We start from the raw sequence: 23,194 nt of genomic DNA, 5'->3' as shown, positions 1-23,194 counted from the left end.
AAATTTGCAATCTGTTCATGTAACAGATCAATAAGAAGGCGGGGGGAAACCATAAACAGAGATTTAGCAGCAGCCTTTCGTAATACCTGGAACAGAGGTGTTCTTGGGTTGAAGCTTACTTTCGGCATTGGGCGTTGGATGTGACGTGTACGACAAAACAAACGGACAAAGAAAGATAAAACGAAATTGCTTCATGGTATATGGTGTACAGAAATGTCACGAGACGTTGAAGACACATTGCCGGAAAGTTAAAAGTCAGGTTTCTTGGGGAAGTAAAGTTGTCTTTAAAAGGGAGAAAAGGGCAAGGGACGGGAGTGGTTTGAACTCATGGTAAGATTTTTCTTTTCATCTCGTTTTATTTTCTTAGTATGGAGCAGCGTTGTGTGACATTTATCAATGTTTTTAGCGTAGTTACAATTTTTCATGGGGAGTTCTTTCTGTCTCTGAAAATGTCTTTTTTGTAAACCATTTTTAGTAAATGAAAGTACTTTCCATTTCCAACGAAAATCTCAATGCAAAGCAATGAATGAATTCATTTCAATGCAAAGAAAAACCAACGAGATTATTCTAATCTTTTTCATTGTGTCGGGCTATCACTAAATTGCATAAATCCTTTATATTGACGTATCCTTTACTGCACAACAGACTTCTGGCTATGCGGGCAAACGTAATTTGTTGATTATTCGAGTATTTTGGGCGTATCGATTCTAACTAGCATTGTAGTCTAAGTAGTTTGGCATAGGAAGGATTGTTTCTTATACATTAAGAAAAAATGCTTCTAACACAATATTTGAGTAATATATTTATTTCCTTTCTGCTAAAGCTGTTTTGAGAGTCCTGGACCGTTTTTGCAAAGAAGCAAGCATTTGCCATTAATTCTTTACTCCAACGTCGTGTCCTCACAGTATGACCAAAAGAAACACGCATAAAAGTTACTTTACTATTGAATGCGCAAACTTTAAAATCTCATAATAATGATTGAAATGAAAGCCAATAATTGAACACGGGATTCTTTCAGACTTGTGACGTAGCCTATTGTGTTTAGATTTGTTGTGTTTGTGTGTTATTGGTAGTGTCTCGAAACCCAATTGTATGTTCAAAGGTTTTTTTAGCCCATGCAGTTGGATACGTCGTATTTCAACGTGTATTGTTTCGATTTTTTTAAATTCAAATGGAATTTTCGCCGGGATTATCTTTATCTTATTTTAGCTTTTAAATATTTGCACGGCTAGATTTTCACACGGGGTTAACCCATTCAGCACTTCCTTGTTGTACTTTGTTTATATTTTGGGGATCAAATCATTTTAAAGCGAAATGCAGTCTTTGCCTAAATGCACAGCAGACATAAGGGGAAGCTTAGGCCCACTTTTTAAATCTTTTTGCTACAAAGAAATTAGTTTCCAGCGTTCTAAAATTGTAAGTGTTAAAGATGGAAATCTAGGCATCTAGTTAAATAAAAAGCAAACAAAATGTGAATTTACAGAACCAGCTTGAGGTCACAGGAAGTGTGGTAACTCTTAAAGAGTTCACATAAAGTTAGTATTATATTAAATTCTGTTACATGATCTCCAAATAATTTTATATTATTAACTGTTTTCCATAAAAAATGCATCCTGGAGCGCACATAATGTGCCTTTGTAATATCTGGAGTCAGGGCAACCAATATAATTATACAGTCTTTGAGCAGAATCTACATTTTGAATGAAGAAACAACAGAAGGGTACCAATCTACTCGCACAGCTTGAATGACTGTAACAGTTTCTTGCTTTCTTTATCTGGTTGCTGAATGGACTTTCATGTCAAGGTAATATTCTAGCAGGAAAAACAAATGTATTTTGCCTCTGAATGGAGAGGTATAAGCATGGTTATGTTTTGAAATCATTTAAAATTTCCCATTGGAATGGAAATATTTGGAGAATGACTCATTAAATCATTTATGAAGTCTTGACAGGCATAGTTATTTCATATTATTTTAATATTGGTTAATACACTGTATTGGTTTTTGCCTGTTGTTTAATTGTTTCATAATGAATATGGGCTAGTGGAGCCAATTGTGAAGCAGTTTAAGAAGCTCAATTTGTGCACTTTTGCATTTGTATTTTTAGTATTGCTGTTATTCAATGGGCTTATAACTTTCACATGCACAAAGCATAATTAAAAAAAAAGTCATATTACCTACGAAGTTGGTATTATCAAAGGTCTTTCAATATTAAATTACCATAACCTCAACCTGCTTTGATTTTAGTTCAGCTTTCCATGCTTGTTTTGTCTTTTAGGGAAATACCTAGAATGTAAATATTTGGCCTGGCTGACATCCATTCATGAGATACAACTCATCAAAGGTGATTCTTTTTTAACCCCAGAAGTTTTCCTTGACTTCAAAGTTTTTACAGTTGCGATCAAAACTGTTTACAGCACTTGGACTTTTTCACATTTTGATTTGTTACCATGTGGAATCATAATGTATTTAACTGGAATCTTTTGCCATTGACACTAAACACTGTATGTCAAAGTGAAACCCAAATTCTGTTGATCCTCCTAAATTAATGATAAAAATAAAACGGAAAATAACTGATTGCATAAGTATTCACCTCCCTTAAGTCAATATTTGAGAGAGGCACATTTGGCAGAAATCACAGCTGGGAGTCTTCTTGGATTAAATCTCCACCAGCTTTCCGCCCCTGGACACCAATTTTTGTCAATTTTTCCTTGCAAGTCTCCCAAGTCTCTGGTCTGTTTCTTTTTCTGTGCTTTGCTACTTCCACTTTGCGTCCTGTCTTCACAAGTATTCCAAGCACTAACACAGTGAAGCTGCCGCAACCATGCTTCACAGCAGGGAAAACGGTTCTCAGGATGATGTGTGGTGTTACGCTTGTGCCAAACATTGTGTTAAGTGTTAAGACTAAAGGAGTCAATTGTGGTCTTTTCAGACCATAGAATCTTCTTTCTCTTGGTCATTGCATAATTCAGTTGAGAATTGTACTTTATAGATCCCCTCCTGTGTGGATTAAGTTGAATGCAATGTGTTAACTACTGTGAATGTCCTTATTCGATGACACCCACAATCTCTAATAGGGGGCCATTTATTGAGGTTTCTGCAATCCAGATTTCAGTATCTTCTTAATATTGAACTTCTTCTCGATATTGTTAGAGCTGTAGGTGACTAGGAAGCTTCTTTAAGAGTTTAGATCAATTTAGTAACACCTGGCAGTGTAAACATTTCCAGCTTCCAAGGAGAGGGGATGTTTGCTGAATTGTGGGGGAATTCCCGAACAAAAAGAATTGGAAAGTTTACCTTGGTTTACCTAGTTAATTAAGTTGTGGGTAAATGATTGATAACTAGTGTGATCGCAATTAGACAACAGAGGGGTAGAAGAGGGCAGAAAGAGAAGAAGAGAGGAGAGGAAAGAAGGTGAATCAACAAGAGGGGAGTCAGGAGTCGGAACTTGGAAGTTTGCGCCAGGTGAGCGTCCCTACTTCACGATCATCATAGCCAAACCCGACTGGAGCCAAGTATTTGAATTTTGCTGGAGAGGGCTTGCTATTCAGAGTTTTTAGGGAACTTGGGTTTCCTGGGTAAAAGATACTGTATCTCAGTTAGAGGCATCTTTCCTGTTTGTGGGGGCATTTCTAGAACGGGGAGATAGGCTCCCATTTATTTTGTGGCAACTGGGTTTTACAGAGAGAGAGGTTTAACTGGTTGTATTGCATTTATTTAGAAGGCAGCTTATCTCTTATTTGGCCCCTGTAGGCATTCAAATTTTAATACTTAGTTGAAGTATGGGTTTTTCTGGGTGAGTAGGATATTAGGCCACTGAAACGCCTTGTATTTACATACTGTAAATACATTGTATGTTTTGTTGTATGTAGCATGGTGTTTGTATTGTCATTATTAATAAATATTTGTTTAATCAAGGGTACCTAAATTATTACTCTCTTGCACAGCTTTGGTGAAAAGAGTAAGAATTCATGTGCCCCTAATTAAACCAACTGCTTGGGTACATCCTGGAAAAATCACTTGTATGTTGGGAATTATGAATAATTGTTTTACTTATTGAGTAAACCGCCCTGTCAATTCCTGAAATTCACCATTTTTGTATCTCCCCATTTGTAACAATATCCTTGCTTGTAAAATACTTTAGGCAATCTTAAATAACTAATAAAAGCATGCTTCCTCTCTTACCACAGCAAGAATGAATGAGATGTTGATTATATGTTAGAAAATAGGACAATTCAGAGACTTAGTACAGCTATAAAAGTTAGTTTGTGCATTGACATCCAAGATCAGATGACATCATCATCAGATAACAAGACAATAAATAATCTTATCTATCATTAATATTTTTGTAGTAATCTGTACTGAATATGTATTTTGATTGTAGTCACAGCAGGAGTGGTTTTAATTTCTATAGGACATACAAAAGGAAAATCTGTAGACAGAGTAAACGATATATTCAGTTTATTCTGTTTTAGAACTTCTCCACAGTTTCTTTTGTTGTACTCTGAAAATGTCCTGTTTTTTTTATTTGAATTCAGCTAAACGTCAAGATTCCAGCTGCTCTTCTGAATATAAGTAGGGTGTTTTCCTTATATTCCAGCATATATTAGGATTAAAAATAAGTAGTCTAAAAATAGACTTCTAAGGTTATGCTTATGGTGCTTAATTTTAAACATAAAACCTTCAACTTGTTTTGTTGCAGAACGGCTGAAGCCACAGTAATGGGACATCCTTCACAAGGATTATAATTACAGTGGCCCATTCTAAAGCATACAATTACCTGCAGGAGTTCCTGCTCTCCAGCTCTCTGTGGAAATTACTGAGCACTGTGTTCCCTCATTTTGCTCTTCGGTGACACTGTATATCCACGTCTGAAAACATGCTGCAGCAGATTTTGGCGGATATGTACATTGAGCCTGAGCTCTTGGCAGAGCTGAACGAGGAGCAGAAACAGATCCTCTTCTTTAAGATGAGAGAAGAGCAAGTTCGGAGATGGAAAGAGAGAGAGGTCAAGCTGGAGAAACAGGAGCTGGCTCAGAGGAAGCCTAAGAAAGGTACGGTATCTTCAGACCTCTTACTAGGTTGTGTTATTGTATACTGTATGTAGACGTGATAAAGACTAACAGCAGTTTAGGAGATGTGGATACAATGGAAGAACTTTGAACAGTCAATCTACACCTTGCAGTTTCCTCCACATGTACCACTGCATGTGTGTGTATTGTAGAATTTTCCTTGTCTCACTTCCAAATTTCTAGATATTCAAGCATTTATAAGTTATATACTTTTTGGCTTGGGGAGCGCATTTCTATAGGAAATTTATTATATTAAGGCTTGTTAAAATAGAAGAGACCTGTGACTGCAGTAGACAGCAGTTGTTTGCAACGTGAACTAGCGCGGGTTTTATTTTTAAAAACGTTCACCCAAGGACAAGCATCGGAGTCAAAGGTTTCACCACAGCATGGATTGATCATCGCACATTTTTAAATTTGCAAGCGTCTCTTTCAGGGGGGGTGCAATGGTTTGTTATGTAAATAAAAAAACAGTCTTTGGTTTAGCAAAATATGCAGTCCCTGGTTTGTTTAGCCAGTAGTTCAAAAGTTGTTCATTAACTTAATTACATTTTTCCTTAATTAATTGCTTCTGTGGGCTGACTAATGTTTCTTTCAGTGTGGTTGCTGGGGATGGGGGCTGATTAAACAGGGGTGGTTGTGCTGCTGCTCAGTGGGGCTTACGGTATGCTCACATCATTTGCACAAAAATGCAAAATAAAGATTGCAAGATAGAAGTCAAAAGATGTTTTCCTGGTGTTAACGGCATGTGTAAGCACCAGGTGAGCATCCTGTTGAATTTGTATAATCCATACCAGGTCTTTCCCTGTAAAGAGAGTACTGAAATGTCACCTCCTCGAACTGGAACAGACTGCTGACGCTGCCCAGATCTGACTGATATTATTATTATATCTCAATTATACTCAATTTCCTAGAGTAAAGAGAAGATGCACAAGCTGTACATAAATACTTTTTTCCCCATAAATATAAAATTAAGCAGGGATCATCTGTAAAAGCATTTTAAATTACATACTGTAGCAGAACAAATCCACTAGTAATTTTCAAGGAAGTAAGCCTGTGCATTGAAACGTTCACAAAATCCCACTACCTTTGTTTTCAATCTCTGGTGTAGTAATATTTGCTACCAATGCAATAAAAGTCAATTGTTTTGCTACCAATGGAACAAAAGTTAATTTACACTATATTTTACTTAAATTATTTGTATGGTAAATGCTTAAAGAGAAGCAACTGTTCTTTTTTCACAATATTTGATTACAAAACATTTTTGTTTTGTTTTGTAGCATAACATAGTGTTCCACTAAAAGTGGATGCAATACTTCAAATGTAATGGAAATGAACATAGTGTTTATACCAATACAGCATTTCACTTTTTTAAATGAGTTGTGTTAAAAAACAGCAAAACAAGCTGCTCTGTTGTAAGGTGAATGCACTGTACATGGACCTATATAAAGTGCATACTTTTAAGAAAAGAATGAAACTGTAAAGAATAATATACAGTTTGCTGAATGTGGCAAGTACTTTTTATTGCCTATATGGGAATGTTTGTCTCCTGTCATAATAAATTGGGCGGAGGGTGACACTGTGGCAACGGATCTGCGCCTGTGACTGGAAGGTTGCCGGTTCAAATCCCGCGGCCGGCAGAGAAATCCTACTCCGTTGGGCCCCTGAGCAAGGCCCTTAACCCCAACTGCTCCAGGGGCGCCGTACAATGGCTGACCCTGCGCTCTGACCCCAAGCTTCTCTTCATGTCTGTGTCTCATGGAGAGCAAGCTGGGGTATGCGAAAAAGACTAATTCCTAATACAAGAAATTGTATATGGCTTATAAAGTGATCTAATAATGTTATACATTACAGAAATTCTATTCTTTGTGTATTTTAGAATGCGTTTTTAACCAGGTGCTGCTGTTCATATTTTTTCATTAAAGCGGTCCTTTGGTACAGTACCTGTGACCTAGATTTTTATCTTTAACAATAAAAGCATGTGGTGGTTATTTCTAAAAAACATGTCTTTTTCCAACTTATCTTGCACACAAGTTACCTGTATACTCATTTTGTCTTTTAAAGAATGTAAAATATTTTTGTTAGGAGTGTTTCCTAGGAAAGCCTGATTGAAAGTATTTGTCTTTGTCTTGTTTAAAACTATTTTAAGAGTGCCTTCACAGTCTATGTTGTAAGTCTTCAGTAAGACTTGATTTAAGTGAACAAAAAATATTTAAAAATGGACAACATATTGCTCATACTGTGTAAAACTGGCCTGCAGCAGGATGAAAAAAAACAAGCTATGCAAATGTGACATTGTGCATGTAAAGTACCTTTGTCTACACTTTTTGATAAGACTTCCTTAATTCTAGTGTATCCCACAGATGCTATTTTTTTCCCTCCCTTAATCTGTTCTGCGTCCATCAGTTCAGTTTTATGAAGTTGTGCCCCATCTTGCAAAGAGCACTCCCACTGTTGGTGAAGTTGTTCCATTTTCTGACATCATGGGATCGGTAATAGACATTTGTACAAATCTCCATGGTTGTCACTATATTTTCTGACAAAATCATAATTTGGGGTGTTGCTGCGCTTGCCTGCTCTGTGTCCCCCTGGTGTTCTGTCCTATGTCTCGATGTCTGCTCTGCTTATTTGAACACCAGCAGGATGGACTCTGTTTATTTAGAATAAATGTTTTTGAGTTGCAGCCAGTGGAAAGTCCATATCATGGCTGCTGGGATCAGACTGTGATGTCTGGGTCTGGGTTATGGGAGAGCATCCCGCGGACAAGCCCTATGATCAGATCTGTGATGAGATCATAACGGAGAGAGCTCGCCAGCAAGCACAGAAAGAAGGAGAGGAAATCAGGTACTGGAAAGTTTCTATAGTTTTGGTATTTTGAATAAGTTGTGTCCAAAATGGATTGTCATAAAACTACATAATACAGTCAAGATCAAACTACCAAGTTGACGCTATTATATATAACTAAATTACTATATTAAAAATATTCCTGAAAATTTTATATACATATAATATAACTTTTATTTAATTTGCAATGGCATAACAAAAAATATTGTTCCACATTACAATGTTGCTAAGAGCTAGCAATAAAAATTAAATTAATGCAATAATGTCTGCTACAATAACTCCCCAACAGAATATCTTGTCCAAATGACACAGTTCTGCTGAACTGCATGGTTCTATTTGCAAGCGTTATTTATGATTAAGTTAAACTGTTAATTTCTAAACTTTTGTGCATCCTAGAATGTTTTTGGACACTCACAACCTGTTAGAGGAGAACACAAGTTAGAGGTACATTTTTTTAAAATCTAACCTACAACCAAAGTTGTAGATTAATATAACCTACAACCAAAGTATGACCTTGCACATATTATTACATAGCAGAAACACAATATGCCTGACTAAGATCAGAGGGTGTGTGTGAAGTATTTTTCCAGTTTGTTTCTTCAGGTAAACACAAGGAAAATCTTCCTGCTTTTGTAATATAACTTGTTTGTTAGCTCAACTACTGTTGTTCTGCTGCCTGGTTGCTAGCATGTTTTGCAGCATGGTATCCTAATCCACACCGCACTGTCCAGGATTTTAAAGCAATCACAAAGTAAACAATGAACAATGATATGTATTAAAAGGTTTTGCAGTACAGTACTTCCTGTTTCAAGCAATATTAGAAAAGTGTTTAATGTTTAATGAAAAGATTAGGAAGCAGAACAGTGCCTTAAATAAATTAGTGTTCCCTCTTTTTGAATTGAGGATTTTGAATTTTCATTGCACTGCACTCTCTGCTAAATGTAAAACAGCTGATATATGCATTTTGATTTCAAAGTGATGTCTAGAGTGTAAGATAGACTGTTTCAAAATAGAGCTCCAGCATGCTGATTCTGATGTTTTTTCCAAAAATATTTTGGGGTACGTTGTACAGTAAATTTGAATGTGACTTCTGATTGAGCTCAGCAACCAGAATTTTTGGGAAAGGTACTGACTGAGCTAGGGTTGTACTAGATATCAGATTACATTAGTAGTGGAAAATAAAAAATCTGAGTAGTCATTTTTAGAATTTCCATGATAATCATTTAAACAAACAAACAAAAAAACACACCTTTTTCTGTAATAGAATTTTAACTAATAATAAGTTTTTTTCCTTTTTTTTGTTTGTAGCATTGCTTTGACCTATTTAAAATTAAAAACATGAAATATGGGACTTCAAAACATGTATCCCTCCAGTCTCTCATGTGAATACTATGAGTATGTATTTCACCTTTAAACCTGTGTTCCTATGATTTTCTTTCATTATGGACTTGAGTTAATTTGAGTATTGCTCTGAAGGACAAGAGGTGCCATGTTTTGGTTAGCATTTTCTGGACTCTCATTTTAGTTGTAACTTACCCAGGGAGTGCCTTTAATTCATATTTACTTTTCTAGTTTTCCAAGATCATGGTATCTCTTCCCTTGTAAGGACTTCGTAATGTAAAAAGAACAGTAAACTTAAGGCCACTTTACCACAGACTAAAAGCATGTAGCCCCATGAGCCATTGGAACAATTACCGCCACACAATTTTAGAGCACAGTCCCTTGCAGCAAATAAAAATAAATGATTTTTTTCTGTTTGTCCTAATGTTCAGAATGAATAATTATAAACTTTATTTTATATAGCGCATAGCGCTTGGGGGACAAACAGGAGACCACAATCAGACAGATGAAGATTGCAAGATGGGGAGTTGGAAGATATTAAGTCAAGTTCTGAAGTGCCCCGTCATTTACTGTCTAAAATATGAGCATGAAGATTTTGAATAAAGCAAAACCTGATAGGAAGCCAATGCAAGGATTCCAGGATAGGAGTAATATGAACAATTGCAGTAGACGTACTGAAGTTTGTTCTGTGTGGATTTAGATACCCCAGTGAAAAGGACAGTAATCAATTCTGGAAAAGAAAAATGTGTTGACCAGCTTTTCTGCTTCTGTCAGAGACAATATAGGATGTAGTCTGGCAATATTTCTGAGATGGTAGAATTATGTTTTTTGCACATTTTGCACAAGTGGGTCAAAGTCTAGCCTGGATAAAATATCACCCCCGAATTCTTCAATTTAGTTTGAAATTGAAGTACAGGGCCATCCACAGATAGGGTTGCTGCATTGGCTTTAGATAGCTGATGGTAGGTGCCAGGAAGAATGATTTCAAGTCTTGTCACAGTTTAAATGATGGAATTTAGCACTTTTTGGATAAAGACAACTGAATTTGTATGTAGCACTGTAGCTTGATGTCTGTTTACTAGAATTTTCCTGGATACACATGGAGTATAATGACCTATATAAAAATTAGCTTTTCAACACCTTAGGGTCTTTTTTAAATTACATGTATGGATATGAAAACAGTTACACTACTGCACAGGATGGAATAATGGAATAAGCATGTGGCTATGTGTGATATGCCCAAAGATTAGCCTAATTTAAATGTTCCTTTATTCTTATCCTTTTTTGCGGAAAGTCACCCAAGTGTGCGACATTTGAATCATAACTAAATTTGTTCCCTTTTACTGTTAATGTTGTGTAGAAATTACCATAACACAAAACACTAACCTTTCAAAGTTAAATATTTTAAGCTGACTCTGACTCACAGTTTGGCCAGGCAGGAAGCACTTTAAAGTACATAACCCTTTTTTATTTTTATATTTTAGAAACGTGTAATCTGAAAAGTGGAACACCCTCTCAGTGCTTTATTTAGTCCTGTGCAGTTAAGAAACATCTGATTTGTTCTGATGTAAACATGCATAAGGCAGATCACTGAAATTCTTATCCGAATCTCTTCACTTCCAGGGATCATAATCCATACCTCTGTTACGATTAGCTTTCAGCTGCTAAAAAGCAGCATTTAAATTACTTACATCCTTAATAAGTTTAAGCGACAAAACTACAAGAATTTCTTAGGGCTTAAAGGGCAGCAATTTATTATCTTCTGCACATCTAGAGCGTGACCCATTAGAAATACCATGGATGACCAAAAACATTTAAACACAAGGGCCAGGATGAACTCCTGTCTTTACGGTGCGAGGTTCAGACAGTGAAACAATTGATCACCGAAAACAAAAAAAACTTGGTTTCCTAGGAGCTAAAACGACGCTGACAGTGTTCTATCCAAACTTAGTACAAACACTGCACAAGTGTTGTAGTTACCACCACCTCTCTAGTCTGCTCAACACACATTTCAGGACAAGGAGACCCTATTTAAATATAAATCCAAAGTGAACATTCCCACATTCCATTGAATTAATTATTACACACTTTATAAAAAGTCATGTAAATGGCGGATATGGTGGCCCTTAGTGGCAGGCCCTTGTTCCCTTGTTTTATTACAACCTCATTCAGTTTTCTGGTTTTCGCTCTGTGGAAACTGTGAACAAAACTTTCAGTTTTTTTTCTCTTTTGCGGGAAGCACTTTATACCTCTGTCATGCCTTGACATCCCACTGTGAACTAGAGTGTGGTTCCTTTCTTTGTCTCCTAGAATGTGTGCATTTCTGGTCTCATCTGTTGGTTCTTTTTTCGGTACCGTCACGTCTGTCTGGAAAGGGCCAAGAAGGAGGAGGAGCTGGTGAAAAGGTTCTCCAACACGTACCTGATGGACACGCAGATGGGCATCTTCGACGTGTGGAAGAAGGAAGCCGCAGAGAAAGAAGAGCAAGCAAGACGGGCAGCTGCTGAGGAGAAGAGGAGAGCCGAACAGGAGTTAAAGGTACCCAGTCACCCCCTGGCTTCACACAGGGCCAGGGAGGGCCCTCAAAACTCACAGGCACAGCGGTTACCGGGTCTCTTTCACAAAAGGGGCTACATCGACATGGAAGAGTGAAAGCCAAAGACGAGGGCTGCAAAATGAACTGCCATATACTCACACCCACAAAAAAAAGTCTGAAAGGTTGACATACATGTGGATTTCACATGCTGTAGATCTTAAATGCCTGCTAATGTTTGCAAATGATATGGAAAGATAGAAGCATGGAGGGGAAACTACATGCACAGAACATTTGCAAAAAAAAAATCATATGAAGTAGTCCTATCCACTGATAAAAAGGTTTCATGACCTGAGATCCTTGCGGTAAGAGTGGTTAATATGAACACGGAGGTGCTCGCGGCACAAAGCAAAAGGTTCTGTTACGAAAGGATCAAGGAAGAAGGAAAGGGTGATATTATAGGCTGATATTCTTGTTACAAATGTTGCATGGCTTGACTTTGAGTTTTCAGCAAAACTTGTGAGATTTCTAAATATGAATCTGAGCTATTGTATCCTTAGTCCATCAATCCATTTTCTAACCACTTTACCCAATACAGGGTTATGTGGGAGCTGGAGTCTATCCAGGCAAGCAACTGGTGCAAGGCAGGATACACCCTGGATAGGTTGCCAGTCCATCACAGGGTACACAGACATAGACCCACACTCACATCTGGAGCCAGTTTTACCAGAAGCCAATTAATCTATCAATATCTATTTGGACTATGGAAGGAAACCAGAGCACCCTGAGGAAACTCACATAAACCTGTGGAGAACATGCAAACTCCACACAGATAGCACCTCAGTTCTGGAGATTAGCCCAGGGCTCCAGTGCTAACCACTGTGCCACCTGTATTCTGTATTAATGATCATTTTTTGTACAAAAATGTGAATAAAGAGCCCCATCAAGATATTTGTTTTCACTCCAAAATGCTTGTCATAAAATTGAAACAGAAGTCTTTTCTGTACAAATGTGCCTTTCTCAGTGTGTTTCTTCACATTTGAAAACGTTACTTATCAGCCCCCAGGAGCCCGCGGTGCCATGCAGCCTCGCCACAGCCTTTCCTTATTCCTTTCCAAGCCTTGCACAGCAGTGAAAGAAAATAAAGCAAAATAAATCTGGCAGTATAGATTCAGTTACAAATAACGAAGCTAACAGTAAATTCATCTCAGTGGGCAAAACGGTTTCCTGTGACAAATTGTTGTTTCATATTTTAATGCAAGTGAGTCAAATTAAATGCTTAGGAGAAAATACATGCTCTTAAGGTTAAACATTAATTTTAAAACTAAAATATACATGTATATTATGGTTGGGAATGTGTATAAAATATATTATAACCAATAATTATATGACAATTGCAATATTACAGTATTTAATGCCTTTATCCATGGCAGCTTAAGTTGGAAATAATTTAGCTACCTTGGAAACATGTAGAATGCAAAATCAGAACAATTTGGATAGAGTGCTGGTTTGGTAGCTTTAAAACCTGTGTGTCAAAATCCTTGTGAATTTACTGGAAAGCGTATTTAAAATTAAATGAAAAGGTCCTTCATTCTTGTATTCCTCTGTGAACATCCTGTTTTGATTCTTTGATTTTAAACGGGTTTGTACGAGGTGTCCTCATGACTTTGCTATCTGGACTGTCCTCGCCAGCGGAGGGAGGCAGAGGAGCGTCAGAGAGCAGAGGAGGATCTGAGGCGTCTGGAGGAGGAGAGGACCCAGCAGATCTACATGGACCTCAAGGAGGTCCAGCAGTCAGTGCAGAAGCAGGACAGGGACGATCCCGAGTGGCAGGAGACGTGTATGTATTCAACAGAGACAAAGCAATGAGCTGTTAATGCTGATCACGCAGGCGTAAAGACTAATATATACCATAAGACTATTATATACCATGATATATACAGTGGTGTGAAAAAGTGTTTGCCCCCTTCCTGATTTCTTATTTGTTTGCATGTTTGTCACACTGAAATGTTTCAGATCATCAAACAAATTGAAATATTAGACAAAGATAACACAAGTAAACACAAAATGCAGTTTTTAAATTAAGGTTTTTATTATTAAGGGAAAAAAAATCCAAACATACATGGCCCTGTGTGAAAAAGTGATTGCCCCCTAAACCTAATAACTGGTTGGGCCACCCTTAGTAGCAACAACTGCAATCAAGCGTTTGCGATAACTGGCAATGAGTTTTTTACAGCGCTGTGGGGGAATTTTGGCCCACTCATCTTTGCAGAATTGTTGTAATTCAGCCACATTGGAGGGTTTTTGAGCCTTAACCACTTTTTTTTAAGGTCATGCCACAACATCTCAATCGGATTCAGGTCAGGACTTTGACTAGGCCACTCCAAAGTCTTCATTTTGTTTTTCTTAAGCCATTCAGAGGTGGACTTGCTGGTGTGTTTTGGATCATTGTCCTGCTGCAGAACCCAAGTGCACTTCAGCTTGAGGTCACGAACAGATGTCCGGACATTCTCCTTCAGGATTTTTTGGTAGACAGCAGAATTCATGGGTCCATTTACCACAGCAAGTCTTCCAGGTCCTGAAGCAGCAAAACAGCCCCAGACCATCACACTACCACCACATTTTACTGTTGGTATGATGTTCCTTTTCTGAAATGCTGTGTTACTTTTACGCCAGATGTAATGGGACACACACCTTCCAAAAAGTTCAACTTTTGTCTCGTCAGTCCACAGAGTATTTTCCCAAAAGTCTTGGGGATCATCAAGATGTTTTCTGGCAAAACTGAGACGAGCCTTTATGTTTTTTTTTGCTCAGCAGTGGTTTTCGTCTTGGAACTCTGCCATGTAGGCCATTTTTGCCCAGTCTCTTTCTTATGGTGGAGTCATGAACACTGACCTTAACTGAGGCAAGTGAAGCCTGCAGTTCTTTGGATGTTGTTGTGGGTTTTTTTGTGACCTCTTGGATGAGTCGTCGCTGCGCTCTTGGGGTAATTTTGGACAGCCGGCCACTCCTGGGAAGGTTCACCGCTGTTCCATGTTTTTGCCATTTGTGGATAATGGCTCTCACTGTGTTTCACTGGAGTCCCAAAGCTTTAGAAATGGCTTTATAACCTTTTCCAGACTGATAAATCTCAATTACTCTGTTTCTCATTTTTTCCTGAATTTCTTTGGATCGCAGCATGATATCTAGCTTTTGAGGATCTTTTGGTCTACTTCACTTTGTCAGGCAGGTCCTATTTAAGTGATTTCTTGATTGAGAACAGGTGTGGCAGTAATCAGGCTTGGGTGTGGCTAGAGAAATTGAACTCAGCTTTCCAAAGATGTGATAAACCACAGTTGATTTATGTTTTAACAGGGGGGGCAAACACTTTTTCACATAGGTTTCACCATGTAGGTTTGGATTTTTTTTCCCTTAATATTAAAAACCTTCATTTAAAAACTGCATTTTGTGTTTACTTGTGTTATCTTTGTCTAATATTTCAATTTGTTTGATGATCTGAAACATTTCAGTGTGACAAACATGCAAAAAAATAAGAAATCGGGAAGGGGGCAAACACTTTTTCACACCACTGTATATATACTAACTTATACCTGTTGGTACTTTCTTTATTTAGAGAGTTTTGAAACATATAAATATAATATACATTTGAAAAATAGCTCATTCATATTACTATTTTCATGCAACAAGACTTGCCGCACTGGGGCCCTGGGTTCAGTTCTGGAAGTGGGGTGCTATCAGTGTGGATTTTGTATGTTCTCCCCGTGTTCACAGTGGTTTTCACTTGGAAGTCGGGTTTCCCACAGTCCCAACACTTGCTGGTAAGTTAATAGGCTTCTGGGAAAATTGGCCCTGGTATGAGTGTGCGTCTGGCCTGTGATGGACTGGCATCCTGTCCATGGTGTATTGAACATTGTGCCTGTTGCTTGCTGGGATAGGCTCTGGCTCCACCGCGAGCCTGAATTGGAAGAAGCAGTTAGAAGATGGATGAATGGATGTCTTGTTGGAATTCATCAAATGAAAGACTCTTTCCTTTGTATGACTGATCAGTACAGAAGTCCAAAGCCGCTGATGAGCGAAGGAGGTCTATAGCCAAGCAAGCCAGAGCCGACTACAAGAGGCTGTCTCTCAAGGCTGTGGAACGGGGCCGTGTGGCAGCCATGTCCAAAGCCTTTGCTGGTGAAGACCCAACATCAAAACCTTCTCCTCCCCCAAAACCCAAAGAAAGGAGCACGGCCACTAACAATAACGTGCTACACCGGTAAGATGACTAGTTGTATTTGAATATATAACAGACACGGTCTCAAGGGTCAGAGCTTGTTTCTGAGTTACCAGTCAAGCTCAAGGTTACCTGGACTTTGGGAGCATAAGGCATTATGTAGAAATACAGTGTCCATGAGACATAGTGGCATATGGCCCTTAAGGTATTTTTTATTGTTTAACTAAAATGAAAATAAAAGAGACTTTACGTTTCGGCTGTGGAGCCTACTTCAGGTGTGACACCTGAAGAAGGCTCCACAGCCAAAACGTTGTCTCTTTTCTTTTCCTTTCAGCGTGGAATAAGCCTTAACCTGTTCCTTTGCAGCCTACGCACACAGATGCAGCTACCTACTTAAAATGAAAATAGTCAAAATTAATCAATTTGTTAATGAAATAAAAAGAAGAAGTAAGAAGTTTAAAAATGAAAGGAAACTAGACACTTCCAGCAGTCACCCAAGACAGGGATTATACCCATTGACTGGAACATAGATAATACAGTGCCAATCCATAAAGATTTTTCTGGATTCAACACTGCACCAAGTAGTTCTACACCAACAGGCCTTACGATAGTGTTATAGTTATGGAAAAGGAGGATTATGGAACTAGAGGATTGTCAATATGGTCATGGGATCACAGGGGATAGTAAGAATAGTTTAGAAAATCTAGGTCTTTCTTAACAATAACCTACCACAAAGAACATGCAATATACTGTTTTTACATTTTCAGAATGCTTTTGGTAAATGTTATCTTGAAAGATGAATATTAAATACATATAATTTAAATTAAATATTATTACCCTGTCCCCAAATGTACAGGGAGGAATGTGATTGGACTGTTAAAATTGTAACTTGATGGTTTCTTGTTTGTTTCTTGGAGACAAGCTCACTTTTGTGACTTTAATATGCTATCTCTATAAAGTTCTTTAACCTAAAATGAATTAAGAAAGTAAATAATTTAGTATAATTGTGATTAGAACAAAACAAAAATGAGACTTGTCTTCAAAATAAAAAAAAATAGTGATGACTTAAACTTAGTGTTTTTGTGTACAGAAATGACATATTATTAGACCATGTTTTTTTTTGTTAAATTCTCACCATGTTTATGTAGTTTGAAGTATTTTGGATTTATCTTTATTTTTAGGTATATTCAAATTTTCTGGCTCGACAATGGGGAATCTTCTGCTAAAAGAGTGACGTATTCAGGCAGGAAAACTGCAAACTGGTGTCAATTGTACACTATATTACAGTGGTCTTCCCTGTCCTCTAAGCCAGAGGCTCCCGGTTCTGTCCTGGACGCCCACACACCTGCGGAGGAGAGTAATCACCAAATTTAAGCCTTAATTGAACTAACGAGATGCTTGATTGGAATGTTTTTTCCTACTAAAAACTTTGGGATTTTGGGCAATATGTTAAAGGCAATATCCACCATTGTTTAGTCAAAACCCATGTGGCTAATCCTATTATTAATGGTTCAGCTGTGTACCTGAGAGCTCGGCTGGAATAAAAACCAGGTCTCCAGGACTAGGATTGGGAGCTGCTACTCTAAGCAAACCCTTTGAAATTCAGGCTGTCTGCAATCCCTGGGCAGGGAGGAAGCATAATGTCCAGGAAAACTAGGGGAGATGGTAAAGAGGAGGGAGTTAAACAAACAGCCCAATCAGATTGCAGGAGTAGTTTTAGAAATCCATTCTTTGGGATCCCAAGAATGGGTTTATCAGTTAACAAAAGGGAGTGAATTACTCATCTATGATGATGGGTGTGGTAAAGGGAAGTGAACTGGCCTTGCAGCTTCAGTTTTCTGTGCTGTAGTTTCCTGCCTGAATTATTGCTTTGCCTGATTGTCGACCTTGTCAGAACTGATTAGATACAGCAAACATATCATTTCTTACCCTAAAATAAACCCGGAGCAGCACCGAGATAACAGACAGTGCCTCTCACAGGCTGAGCGCACTCCTTTTGCCCTGTTTGCTCCTGTCATTCCCTCAGTGAGCTCATCTGCAACTGGTTTAAATATTAGCCCGCTGAGTAGGTATCTTCCTGCGATTTTCAGGAAACTGGCTGTGAGAAGGACTCTGTCCACTTCCAATAAAGATGTCATCATCAAGTGGTTCAAGGAAGAGCAGATTCCTCTTCGAGCTGGCTATGACAAGGATCAGGACTGCATCGCACCTTGGTTCCATGGTATATAATAAACCTGTATTTATCTATACACAGTCAGTTGAGAGCACATTCTTATACAGTGATGACCTGGAAAGTACCCATTTATACAGAAGAGCATTTTGTTGGAGTTTCCAGGAGTTTCCACTAAAGCACTGAGCTCTTGGTTTAATGTCCCAGAGGTGTGCACAGAGGACAGTGTGTTGCAGTTGTCCTCTAGAATGGACAGACGCATAACCAAACTAAACAGAAATTCTTTCATGATTTGTAATTTTTTAAAGAAACTATCCTGTTGAGTTTAATCTCAATGTACAATGTAATCTTTGGAATTAAGTTAAAAAAAAGACAATTATTTGCCTCTCAGCAATTACTTTTAAAATCACTTTACTGCTGCTTATAGCAAAATTACCTAGTGAAATCATTTTCCACTTTTAAATGCTTCTAAGAAATGTTTTTTTTAATCTTACTTATTCTTTTTTTATGTAGTAGATTTCATTCAGTCAACTCAAAGCCTTTTACAAATCTAAAAACAGGCAAAACAATACACAATGGAAATTAAAGTAGAACTACATACACAAACATGAATACACTAAATATAATATTACATTTTGAATATTAAATTTTTTAAATGTACAGTACATCAAATATGCCTACATCTTATACAGTGACATTAAGGTGACATAGTGTCTTATTTACCTGGGGGAAAGACCTGAATTTCTTGCTGCATCTAGTAGTGCAGTTAATTGTTTAGGTAATTCTGCTGGCTGGTGTGTAACTTATTTGAACTGGGTGGAAAATATTGTTGTATTGTGGTTTGTTATTAAAGCATTTTTTAAATTATGATCTCATTGCAAAAATGCAGTATATCTGGATTTCAATTAATGCTCTAAACACCTCGGGCTGTTTTAAACTGCAGTCAAAACATCTTAAGATTAACTTATTTTCAAAACCAAGACACTTAGTTGAAATGGGAGCCCAGGTTATCAGAATTGGATCACTTTATTTGCCAAGTACTTTACTTGTACAAGGAATTTGATTTGCTGTCTTGGTGCAAAAACACAGAAACAATCGATAAAACAAACTTCACAAAAAGAACATGCACAGGTCCAAAGTTAAATACACACTACATGCTGTGTTTGTGTGTGAAAGGAAAGAGAAGGTGCTGGGAAACATCGAGATTTTTAGCTTATATTTTTCAGTTGACAGAGGAAAAGCAATCTCTGGTGCTCTTTATGATGCTTGATCATTTGCATCCCATTTGAGGGTGTTAGAGATGGTTATTCCCAGAATGTTGAAACACTCCACAATGTCATTTTCCAGGTAATGGGTTTTGGAGAGTTATTCTGAAAACTCCACTCTTTTGAGTCTGTTGACACACCATCCCAGCAGACATTCACTTCCCTTTTGTTCATGGTTTAGTCTTTAGTTTAGAGGTGTCACCGTTGGTATAAAGGGAGTCAAGTAATGAGGATGAGCAGTCTGATAAATAAATAAATAAGAGCCCATCTACACATTACCTTTTATTTGTGAAGGAGGTGATCCACTGGCAGGTAGGGAGGGAAACATTCAGGTGAGACCGTTTATTGTGGAGGAGTGCTGTGATGAGGGTGTTGAATGCAGAGCTCAGATCAACGAAAAGGAGTAGCGTGTTCCTGAAGTTTCCAGATGTTGCAGGATAGTGGTAGCGAATATTAACAGCATCACACACTGACTTAGTGGCTGTAGGCACATTGTGGGTCAAGATATGAAGCCAATTGTTTTGAGGTATCAGAGTATCAAGAGCTCAAAAGTTTTCATTATGGCAGATGTAAGTGAAACTGATCTGTAGTCATTAAAACAGGTTAATCTGTCCTTCTGAACTGCGATGATGGAGGATTTGAAGCAGGCAGGGACCCTGCACTGATCCAAGGACTAGTTAACTTGTCTAACAGCGGGGAGAGCCAAGCAGCACAGTGCTTTAAAGTGGATCAGCAGCGTTCCTACAGTTTTGGTTTCAAGGAGCTTAAGTCTTCTACCTTATTAGTACCCATTAGTAATGGGAAAAGACAGTCAGGATGTGAACCTGCAATAAAACGTTTTACCTTCTGTCTGTTCTAGCACTAAAGGGAAACTTTTCATAGATGTACACCTTTACATATAAATGTTTTATATAAAATGAAAGTTTAATTGTAGCTATATCAGGTAAAATGTATTGCAGAAAACTGCAACACTGGGCTTTTTGACTCAAAGCCTTGATTGCAGCAGTTAAACACTTACGAGACTGTGTCTTCCCTGAAGGAGTCATAACTCGACAGGGTGCAGAGGAGCTGCTGAGCACAGAGGGGCCTGGGCACTTTCTCATCAGGGTGAGCGAGAAGATCACGGGATATGTTCTCTCCTACCGCTGCCACGAAGGATACAAGCATTTCCTCATTGATGCCTCTGACAATTCCTACAGCTTCCTGGGAGTGGACCAGTTAAAGCATGCATCCCTCGCTGAGCTTGTGGAGTACCACAAGGTAAATTCTATTAAGTGCACTTGATGTTCTTTCTTGTGTGTATGCTGTTAGCTTTATGAAGTTGAAGAATAGTCAATAGTCAGCCAGATACTCAAGAATTATTTGATACTGACATGAAGAGATTTGAGATATCAGATGATATCACTGGGGTTTGTAATTCCCACATTACATACATTACAGGAGCACTTAAGACTGAGTGCAGAATTCTTTAGGCTCAAAGACAGATGTGCACAAAAATGCACTATCCCTTTAATATCAGTATTTCATATGTATTACCAAGCCTCAATGTTGAATGGTGTAGTCAATTTTTTTCAAATTCCTTTTCTGAAACTGGGAATAATGTTTGATCAGAGAAAATGTAGGTCTTTTTCTTTAAATTTTTTTATCACGTATGAATCCTAGAAAAGGCAGTTCATGGCATGCTCATGTTGTGATTCCATCTTGCCACTAGGTGGAGCCCATCACCTTGTCAGGAGGAGAGCAGCTCCTGCAGCCAAGTGGCCAGAAGTGTGAAAGTCCAGATTACTCTGAACTCTTCAGCTGAAGGGAGAGGAGGGGGAGGGAACTACAAAGATGCCTTAATTCACCAATGAAGTGCCTTAAATCATGAGGCATATGCAGAAAACGTTTTTAACATGCAAGTGTTGTTTTTGTGAGAGCTCTTGAATAAAGCCATCCTATTGTATCAGTTACTAAGTTGTTAGATTCTTAACAGCAGTATGGTGCCAAATGTTTGCCCCTACCCTCTCAAAGGCATTAATATATGTGATATACTGGAAACAAATAGTGCATAGAGACTGGGGGTAGTATGCCATTTTTCTTTGCTTTTGTCTTCTCTTTTACACCTTTGCATCTCTTGAGTAGATCATTCTTTCTTTAACCTTAGAGACTGAGTAGCTTTCTTGATTAATGTTTCTTGTCTTTGGTTTGAAAATACTTTGCTGTAAGTATAGTTCTCCTGAAATGTAGCAAAGAAAAAATTGTTCACTCTCCCCTTTAGTTTACTTAAGTGATTCATTCCTTATTTTTATCTAAAAAAACTACTAACTAGGACCACTTACTGGTTTACAAACAAGAACTAATTCCCCCCCCCAATAAAAGGCATTCTTTGTAGGCTCAATGTCCTACAATTCACATACTTGAGGGTGAGGATGAGCCAATTACAAACCTTATCATAACCTTAAGAGCTGTAAAGAGTTTGGAATAAAGAAGGGTCATTTCCCAACTCCAGTCCTGGATTGCTGCAGTCCTGCAAGTTTTTACTCCCAACCATTTATTGGAACAAATATATCATAAAACCCACAGGAATTAAGACCTCTAGCACAGGTGTTGGGAGACCCTGGCCTGTGCTTGGCTGGAGTGAAAACTATAAAACAGGTGTGTTCCAGGTCCACAATCTGTATAGTATATATCCCGCACTTCTGCTACCTTTAGGAACTTAGATCTTAATTTCATTGAAAAGGCTGTTGTGTTTCCATGATCAATTTTAACAGGAAAGTACCCTATCCTGATTTTGTAGGCATAATATATATCATCCCTCAATATAAGGCTTCCCTAGTGAAAAGACACATTGGGTTAACCTTAAAATAAAAGATTCCTCATCAGAATTTGCAGTCTATTTCAAAAGAAGAATATACTTCTATATTGAGGGATGCCAACATGCACTCACCCCCCAGTCCCTCACAACATCCTCTATAGTTTCAAGCCTTTGAAAAGTACTGCTACTGAACACAAAAGCAAGCACATATTTATTTGTGCTTACCCAATAAATAAAATGTCTCACATCTCTGGGATAAAGGGGAAAAGAAAAATCGTACCTTTCTTGGTTTTTAATTCAGTTCAATTCAAAATACATTCTTCTTCCCCGGGGGGGAATTTAAAAGTTTGAGGACTGAGGACGTTGCACAGAGCTGTATTTTTGGAGGATGTTTGATCTGTAAAAAGTTATACAAATCTTAGTCCTCTCAGACATACTGTGTGGAATAATGTCAAATGCCAGTTTTAACTTGACTGAACCAAAACCAAACCAAAAAATAAGGAACAGCTTCAGAAATTTATACATGATAATGTTTTGTATTTTGGACTGAATGTAAGTCCTGCTGCACTACATACATGGAAAAAGGCCATTCTGAACAAAACAGTAAGAGTTTGATGTTCTGCAAAGACTTACTTAGCAGTAAGTAGCACACACAGCAGGGCTTCCCAGCCATGGTCTTAAAGAACCCAGTGTAAAGATTTATGTGCTTTCAAGGATGTAAAGGTTAAAAAAAAAAGGTGATGAAAAGAGGCCAAGGTATAGGCTTCCACTGCATGGCTAGACAGTCTGTTTTACTCACACAGCTCTTTTTTGTTTTCACTCTGGTTGGGCTCTTAGTTGCTTAATTCTACCTTAAATTGAAATAAGAATGCATTTGATGAGTTCTGAAAGCTTTTTCTCCATAGGCAAACCTAAAAATCTCAAGGCTGAGGTGAAAAGTCCAATTAGCAAATTATTAAAC

The 23,194-nt window shown here is 38.0% G+C and overlaps 1 protein-coding gene across 4 annotated transcripts; it reads left to right on the top strand.

Annotated features, from left to right (window-relative positions):
• Positions 1–89: 89 nt before the first annotated feature.
• sh2d4a (SH2 domain containing 4A) lies at positions 90–21,921 on the top strand. Of its 4 annotated transcripts, XM_088629216.1 has the most exons (11): positions 92–330; positions 2,277–2,342; positions 4,537–4,573; positions 4,701–5,052; positions 7,752–7,911; positions 11,628–11,790; positions 13,478–13,625; positions 15,833–16,043; positions 18,092–18,222; positions 20,476–20,696; positions 21,148–21,921. In XM_088629216.1, the coding sequence occupies exons 4-11, from the start codon at positions 4,878–4,880 to the stop codon at positions 21,238–21,240; spliced, it is 1,302 nt and encodes a 433-aa protein (XP_088485342.1). In that variant the 5' UTR covers positions 92–330; positions 2,277–2,342; positions 4,537–4,573; positions 4,701–4,877; the 3' UTR covers positions 21,241–21,921. The 4 variants fall into 4 exon arrangements, with proteins under 4 accessions (XP_088485344.1, XP_088485342.1, XP_088485341.1 ...); XM_088629218.1 differs by lacking the exons at positions 2,277–2,342; positions 4,537–4,573 and having other exon boundaries at positions 90–330; positions 20,476–20,543; positions 20,636–20,696; XM_088629215.1 differs by lacking the exon at positions 4,537–4,573.
• Positions 21,922–23,194: the final 1,273 nt, after the last annotated feature.

Source organism: Lepisosteus platostomus, chromosome 4 (genome assembly GCF_059453375.1).
Source record: "Lepisosteus platostomus isolate fLepPlt1 chromosome 4, fLepPlt1.hap1, whole genome shotgun sequence".
Classification (NCBI taxonomy): domain Eukaryota; kingdom Metazoa; phylum Chordata; class Actinopteri; order Semionotiformes; family Lepisosteidae; genus Lepisosteus; species Lepisosteus platostomus.
This window is presented reverse-complemented; position numbering and strand designations above follow the sequence as displayed.